General features: G+C 42.0%; 1 protein-coding gene across 1 annotated transcript; it reads right to left on the minus strand.

Annotated features, from left to right (window-relative positions):
- Positions 1 to 1,130: 1,130 nt before the first annotated feature.
- Positions 1,131 to 4,354, minus strand: LOC120044137 (zinc finger protein 501-like). The gene is made up of 3 exons (XM_038988727.1): positions 4,344 to 4,354; positions 3,008 to 3,132; positions 1,131 to 2,868 (listed from the first exon to the last, which is right to left on the minus strand). Exons 1-3 carry the CDS (start codon positions 4,352 to 4,354, stop codon positions 1,484 to 1,486), a joined length of 1,521 nt encoding a protein of 506 aa, XP_038844655.1. The 3' UTR covers positions 1,131 to 1,483.
- Between the last annotated feature and the right edge of the window lie 4,364 nt (positions 4,355 to 8,718).

Here is an 8,718-nt window from a genome sequence, read left to right on the forward strand (position 1 = left end):
ACTTTATTTAATAATAATAATAGTATTACGAGTATATGAAAGAAGACAATTATCAACCCCCACCCCCCCACACACAGGTTCATTATGACATCTTCTATGATGACAGTGATCCATTTAAAAACACAATATGTGATATTGTCACGGGTGACTAGGTGTGTGAGGGAAGAATCAGGCGCAGAGAGCAGAGAGTTCCATAGGGAGAAGTGCACTTTAATATGGCACCAAAAGCAATGCCCAAAATACAGGGCGCAAAAAATATGGACCAACCCAAAACACAGGGTACCCGGTCCGGAGCACGAACACACCCAACAACACAAACACGTAACATAAGAATAATCCCACACAAAACAAGGGCGGGTATACTGGCTTTAAATAAGGAAGCCCATCAGGCAAACACAAATAGACACAGGTGCAACTAATAAGACAAAACAAACAGAAAACGGAAAAAGGGATGGGTGGCGGCTAGTAGGCCGGTGACAACGACCGCCGAGCACTGCCCAAACAGGCAGGGGAGCCAACTTCGGCGGAAGTCGTGACAGATATTACATAGACACAGGGGAGACCTGGTCCTAGATCAGAGCTGCATATTATGCTGCACAGAGGTTACCATGGTGATAAGACTAAGTGATAAGGGAATTATATGCTTAATGGTAATGATTAAAATATTCCACCCTGAAACCATATAATTGTATGACATTTATTAGAATCATAAAACTATAATCTGATGATGTGTCTAGTTTTAGTCAGAATTAGAACAAGGACCTTTTGTTCCTTTTTAGTATGTAAGCAGGGTGCAAGTGGGAAACAAATGATAAGAGGAGCTATCGACAGACAAGCTGTACTACTGTGTTCCTTACAGGACATTCTGTCTCCACCCGTGGAGGGAAGAAACTGTTAGGCTTGCAGAAAAGTATGAAACATGTTGCAGATTAAAGAAACAATGTACTGTATCTGTGTAGTGGAAAAACACTGACTGTCTGAGCAAGGCGTGGCTTAAGATTTTAACTTGTTTGTGTGTGTTATAAAGACTGGGTTTGCATTTTTGATTTTAGAGCGCTCTCGTGAATAAACATTCTGACTATTGTAAGCTGGGACTCTTGTCTGTTTCATTCAACCAGAATCTTACAAACTCTGGGTTGCAGACTGAGTAGTTTAATGGAAGTTCAGTTTAAGAACATTGAGAACAAAATTCTCGTAACACTAAGTCAACTGTTTAAGAATGGTAGATGGATATGACTGTTGACTAGATGTTTTCTATTTCACATGTATTTAGGGATCTGGAACTGGATAGGAGGGAGATGAAATATGGCACATTGTTGCTTTCTGGTGTTTTTTCATTGGCCCTAAATGAGAAAAGCTCTTTCCACATAGACAGACATAAGGTTTCTCTCCAGTGTGTGTTCGCTGGTGTGAATTGTGTCCCTGATTGACTGAATCTCTTCCCACACTGATCACAGCTATAAGGCTTCTCTCCAGTGTGTGTTCACTGGTGTATAGTCAGGCTGTCAGTTAGAGCAAAGCTCTTCCCACACTGATCACAGCTATAAGGTTTCTCTCCTGTGTGTGTTCGCAGGTGTCTATTCAGGTGTTCTGATAGAGCAAAGCTCTTCCCACACTGATCACAGGTGTAAGGCTTCTCTCCAGTGTGTGTTCGCTGGTGTCTATTCAGGGAGGAAGCTCGAGCAAAGCTCTTCCCACACTGATCACAGCTGTAAGGCTTCTCTCCAGTGTGTGTTCGCTGGTGTCTATTCAGGGAGGAAGCTCGAGCAAAGCTCTTCCCACACTGATCACAGCTGTAAGGCTTCTCTCCAGTGTGTGTTCGCTGGTGTCTATTCAGGGTGGAAGCTAGAGCAAAGCTCTTACCACATACACAAACATAAGTTCTCTCTCCAGTGTGTGTTCGATGGTGTCTAGTCAGGGAGGAAGCTCGAGCACAGCTCTTCCCACAATGATAACAGCTGTAAGGCTTTTCTCCTGTGTGTGTTCGCTGGTGTGTAGTCAGGGTGGAAGCTAGAGCAAAGTTCTTCCCACACTGATCACAGCTATAAGGCTTCCCTCCAGTGTGTGTTATCTGGTGTGTAGTCAGCTCTCCTGACCGAGCAAAGCATTTCTCACACTGATCACAGTTATAAGGTTTCTCTCCACTGTGTATACGCTGGTGTATAGTTAGTTTTTCTGAAACAGAAAAGCTCTTTCCACACTGATGACAGCTATAAGGCTTCTCTCCAGTGTGTACACGCTGGTGTATGGTTAGGGCTCCTGCACTAACAAAACCTTTCCCACAATCAAGGCAGGGGTAAGGCTTCTCCCCTGTATGAATTCTCAGATGAAATTTTAAGTTGTGAGAAGCAGTGAAACTCTTCCCACACTGTGAGCATCTGTAAGGTTTCTCTCCTGTATGGCTTATTCTGTGTACTTTAAGACCCCCTGGACAAGTGAAACTCTTCCCACACGGAGAGCAGCTATACGGTTTCTCTCCTGTATGGATTCTCAGATGAGATTTTAAAGTGTTAAATGCAGCAAAAGTCTTTCCACACTGAGAGCAGTAGTACAGTTTCTCTCCTGTATGGATTCTTAGATGATATTTTAAGGTGTTAGATGCAGCAAAAGAGTTCCCACATTGAGGGCAGCGGTATGGTTTCCCTCCGGTGTGACTCCGCTGGTGAATTAAGGAGATTTGTGTAGTGAACCTCTTCCCAAAGTCAGAGCAGTAGTAGTGAGGTTTATTGCCTGTACGTCTCTGCTGGGGTTTCTTGAGATGTTCTGATCGGGAGAGATTATTCTCTGTCTCGTCAGCATCATGATGTTGTTGAGGCTCCCCAGATGATAAGTCCCCCCCACTGAGAGAACGACGGTTATGGGTGTCCCCTGTGAAACAAAGACATTAAATAACTAGGTTTTGGAAATATGGGTCCCTAAACAAATATTATCATAAATATACAGTATATTTTGTATCTATCAATTAACAGAAGTTGCAGAAGCAGATTGTAGTCTAATCCACATACACCATTGTTCTTACTTGATGAAATCAAATCTCCATCTCCCTCCTTCTCGTGTCCCCCTCTCGAAGCTACTGGGAGAGTTACGACCCGGGCACTCCGGCAGGGTGGAGGGGGACGAGCTATCTCTGTCCTGGTGAAGGCAGGAGTTATTGTACATATAAAATAATTTCAGCACTTTGGAAGTGGTATATATATTTTTTACTCTTAGTACAAATGTCAAAACTGATAACACTTGTAATGGCCCCTGTCTTATGTTCAGAACCTTTGATTGAGCATTCAGTGGAGTTGAACACATCTTTCACCCCTGAGTTAGTCTTGGTTAACCCAGAACTAAAGTCTCACGTAATTGGTCAGCCGCTCGACGAAGTTCTGGGTTCATATGTGTTAGGAGGAGAGATTAGGAGATGCTAGAACGAGGAGCAGAACCGCAACGAGGAGCTCCACCCTCTCAAGATACGGGCCTTGACACACTGCCGGGACTTGAGGTAGCCTATACAAACAGTCTAATAAATATTTAGGCAGGAATTAAGAAACATTAGTAAAAGAAAAACATTCAAAAGAGTCAAAATAACAGAATAGCATATTCTGAGTTTAAAGGTAGACTCTGCGATATGACGTAGGCTAGATGCACAAAGTAAACAGCATAGTGGGTGAATTGCCGCAATTACCCAGAGCATTGAAGCGTGAGGCTAAACTTCCCAACTGTTTTGGTCCTGTGGCAACCATGCTGGAACAGCGTGAAGCATACCCTTTGCACATGCACAGATACTGTGTGTGACAGTGTGACAGCAAAGTCTTGGATCTCACTCATTGCAATATTTGCTGCTTGTGGCGTCATTTTGCTGAGTCTACTTTAATGTAGCCTATTTTACAGTGGCTATGCAATTTAGTAGACAAGACACTTATGTTCCCTTGTCAAGACATCTATTTTAAAGTAAGAGTTAAAAACAAAATTGTTTGACGTAAGAAGTAGGTATTGGTCTGAAGCCAAAAAAGATTCACGAAATTCACGAGCACCACAATGCCTACTCCACCCATGCTCTACCAAGGTTTTACAGCCCACAGTATTGCTCTACTACAGTAGCTTTGTTGGTCTATTGTATTTTAAACAATTTGTATGCAGGTTGCTTAGGATTCAAACCTTGTGAATTTCCTTTCTTTTTCCAGCTTCAGACCAATGCATACTTCTCACTTAAAACTTATTTTTTGGTTTTGAGATTCCCTGGTTTTTACACTGGAAGGTGTTTTTCTTTTAAAAAGGTGCATTATATACATTTCATTACATTAACCAAATCTGCCATTGGCAGTGCTACTGTAAACTTTAATTTGGCCTCTGCTTACATAACTGCCATAGTGTAACAGTTTAACTTTAGTCCGTCCCCTCGCCCCGACCCGGGCGCGAACCAGGGACCTTCTGCACACATCAACAACAGTCACCCACGAAGCATCGTTACCCATCGCTCCACAAAAGCCGCAGCCCTTGCAGAGCAAGGGGAACCACTACTTCAAGATCTCAGAGCAAGTGACGTCACCGACTGAAAGGCTGCTAGCGCGCACCACCGCTAACTAGCTAGCCATTTCACATCGGTTACATAGGCTAGGTGTAATTATTTCTCCATGGTATTGACTTTATCTGCTCGTTGCACACTGACTTACTTGTATTAATCCCCTTCCAAAAAAACATTGCATTCAGAGTGCAACTGCAGTATGTTTCAAATACTGTGTCCAAAATACGTTTTTTTACTGCAGTAATTTTGCAGTGTAACTGCAGTTACAGTGCAGTACACCGCAGTTATTCTGCAATTACTGCTTCCAGAATACCACAGTCGACTGCAGTTACTGCAGTTTCAAAACAGCAATCATTGTTTTGTAAGGGTTTGTGTGAGATAGGCTAGAAGGTTACTTTGTTTTAGGACAAAATATCCCAACAAGTTAATTACCGCCATGGTTTACTTTGTCCAGCTTTAATTACCGCCATGGTTTATTTTGTCCAGCTGTTCAAATGTAACGCATTGATGTGGAAGATCAAAGATTATGAAATCTAGACCAAGACATTTTATACAGTAGAGCTATAGGCTACTGTTAGTTAACCAAACTCACCTTTTTATGCCACACAGCAGAGATATAATGTTAAAAGTTAACTGAACGTATAATTGTATACAGCTGAGCTATTCACTACTGTTAAAAGGCAGCCAAACTTACCAAATCCATCAAGGAAGCTACTGTTTCTTCACATGACAAGAAATGTGTAGGCAACAGTTCTTCCTTTGTCATAGCGTTCAGATAAAGATTATACCAGAGCAATCAAACATCTAATTAAATATCAGAACAGGATTTAAATTGTGACAAATAAACGTCTCATGTAGGCTGACCTTACTTCAGAAAAATTATTTGCAAAGAGTTTACCTGATCTATAAGTCAAGAAAACGTTCAACAACACCCTTTCCAAGAATCCTGTTGTCTGCTACCGCCTACTTTTACCCAAGAGCTACTTGGAACACAACGTACTCTTCTTCTTCTTCGATGGGGTTTAACTGCAGTTGGTATCCAATGTTAATGGCGCATTATCGCCACCAGCTGGTAGGAGTATTAAAAAAAAAGTGGGACATAGGATTAACGACATCATACCAAATAAAACACGTCAACTAAGAACTAATCCCACTTATTCAATCACAGTCCACTCCAAAATACATCCATACACAGGCTCAGGGTTCTGTGATGGCAGTACATTCACTGACAGGATTTCTTGCACAGACTCGGCACAGCCCCCCCCAAAACGTTCTGCGGCATTCACAATGATTCATTCCAATGTTCTTAGATTACTTCTACGCTTGTGCTGTACAGTTTCTGACCATTGCAATAAATCATGTAAAGTCCCCTTTTTTACCATGTAGCATTTCACTATTCCTCGGTTGATGAGAACCCTTCACTGGTCGTGGACGCTCTACTACCATTGTTTATTCCCCATCACTCGTTCCTTCCAATTTTCTCACTGCCTCCAGATAGGAGACACACTGGACACTACTTACCCTTGCCACCTCATTCTCCTTCACTCTAACAGGGCACTCCAGGAATTCAGGCGCATGTTCACCTCCACAGTTGCAGCATTTCCATTAATCTGGCATACAATACTCTTCCCTTCTGCACACACTTGACACATGACCAAATCTTTTACATTTATGACACTGAAGGGGCTTGTGCACTAAAGCTCGTACAGGTTATCTCATGAATCCTAACTTTATATGAGACGGGAGAGACTCTTCATCAAAGAACAGTAGCAAGGATGTTCATTTATTTTCTCTATGAGGACAATGTGCCGCCGGCAGTGGCGGATCACCTGGGGCCTCTGGTCCAGGAGAGTTTCACTGATTCCCAGGTTGCTAAAGACTACAAGCGTGATGACAAATGACCCAATGGGTCATGATACTTTTCTGGCCCAAAAATGTGGGGGTGCAAAAACATACATTTGCAACCCTATTTTCAAAGTGGGAATGCAGCTGATTAATTTTCTCAATTGCTCAGGCGCCTTAATTACAGTAAACAAAGCAATAAATGTGACAGACACAAGAGGGGAAAAAAACTGTCTTGATTTATTTGTCTTGAATTCTACTTTAGCACGACAGCCATGAAGCTAAGACATAGGCCTTGAGGAATGGAACTAGCCTGGATGCCAGTCGCTTTCTGCTCTCTTACCAACACCTTGTGGAATTGCTATGTCAAATGTTTGGCTTGACAATGAGTTGGAAAGAGCACCAGCAGATCTGGAACCAGGCTAGAATGGATCTATAGACTGATGATGATTTGGTATTTGGTATTTTATTAGAATCCCCATTAGCTGTTGCAAAAGCAGCAGCTACTCTTCCTGGGGTCCATGATGGTGTTACTACTGGTGTACGGAACCAACCCATCTCACCTAGTCAACTCTCAACTCATATCAATTGTCTATATAGCTTAGCCATTGGTTATTGTTGTCCTTTCTCTTTGGCAAATGGCCAACGTGCATAAAGATGGCAGAATTCAGATATGGCAGAATTGTTTTAGCACTATCCACTGTGTTTCAAAACTATGGCGCGCGACATGTTTTAGTGTGCCATTAAATCAGCGCAATCTACCTTTTAGGAATTTCAAAATGGCCGCTGCCTTGAAGCTAAAATCGGGATCATGTATATTGTGCTAATGACAAAAGCAATGTACAATACGGCAAACACAGCGAAAACGAGGAATTTGTGATAAGTGCAATCTTTACGCACCGTCACTATTTAGAAAAGCCGGCATGGACTGGTTGAGGACTTATGCTCCACAGAGAGCGAAGAGGAGCGGGTAAGTAACTTCACAATCTGGCTGCAGTGGATTACTTTAAAGTGGTGTCTGAAATACGATGGCAGCAGGGTATGTGCAAAGTTTTAGACTGTTCCAATAAACCATTGCATTACTGTTCAAAATGTTGTATCAAGTCTGCCCAAATGTGTCTAATTGGTTTATTGATACATTTTCAAGTACATAACTGTGCACTCTCCTCAAAGAATAGCATGGTATTCTTTCACTGTTACTGTAAATTGGACAGTGCAGGTAGATTAACAGGAATTTAAGCTTTCTGGCCATATCAGATATGTCTATGTCCTGGGATATCTTCTTGTTACTTAAAACGTCATGCTAATCATATTAGCTCAACCGTCCCATTGGGGGACACCGATCCCATAGAGGTTAAAGTTGTGACTGAAATGGCCTATATTCCCTATATAGTGCAAAAATATGAGTATTTTTCTTAGTGCACTATACAGAGAATATGATGCCATTTCAGAAACATACTCATATTGGTAAATAAGAAATACTAGGGGAAAAGTCTCTCTTCTTGCAGAATGTGAAAAACTTAAAAGGCAGGCAGAGCGAGAGAAAAACTAGAATTGTCCCTTTTAGTGACTCAGGAGAATCAGGGCGGTGTATGTATCAAGTGTCTCAGAGAATGAGTACTGATCTAGGATCAGGTCCTGCCTGTGTGATCTTATTTATTGCGATCTAAAAGGCCAAACTGATCCTAAGTCAGCACTCCTGCTTTGAGACGCTTGATACATGGCCCCAGAAGGAGAGGAGAGGGTACAGCAGTAGTAAAACCAGGTCAAATGATCTTGAAACATGTTGATAACGTTCATACATTATTATGTGAGATGTGCCAATCTGTAACCGTCCTGTTGCAATGTCTGTACACCTTGAACACCTGTACAGATAACCATCTCTTACATGTAATAAAATAGACCTGCATTAGATGGTGTAGGTAGACCGGTGACAATCACAGCTTCATGACAGATATAGTATAGACATGTAGTTGAATTGAAAGGCGCTCTTGCATTTAAACATACAGGGCTGGTTTCCCAGACACAGAATAAGTCCTGGTCTCAAAACCTATTTTAATGGTGATTCTCTATTGAAAGTGTTTGTTAGTCCAGGACTATGATTCATCTGTGTCCAGGAAAACCATCCAGAAGAGATATTATGACCAAACCAGTTTGGCTGTGGCTTCACCTGGGTGGCGTCCCAAATGCTCTATGGGCCCTGATCGAAAGTAGTCTACTATAAAGGGCCCATTGGGTTCTAGTCAAAAGTAGTGCACTATAAAAGGGAATAGGGTGCCATTTTAGGATGCAAATCTCTTTCTTCTATTCATCCCTCTTTTCTCTCCCTCCGTCACATTCCACTCATTGTATTGCTGGTTAAATGA

This window comes from Salvelinus namaycush, chromosome 3 (genome assembly GCF_016432855.1).
Source record: "Salvelinus namaycush isolate Seneca chromosome 3, SaNama_1.0, whole genome shotgun sequence".
Taxonomy (NCBI): Eukaryota; Metazoa; Chordata; class Actinopteri; order Salmoniformes; family Salmonidae; genus Salvelinus; species Salvelinus namaycush.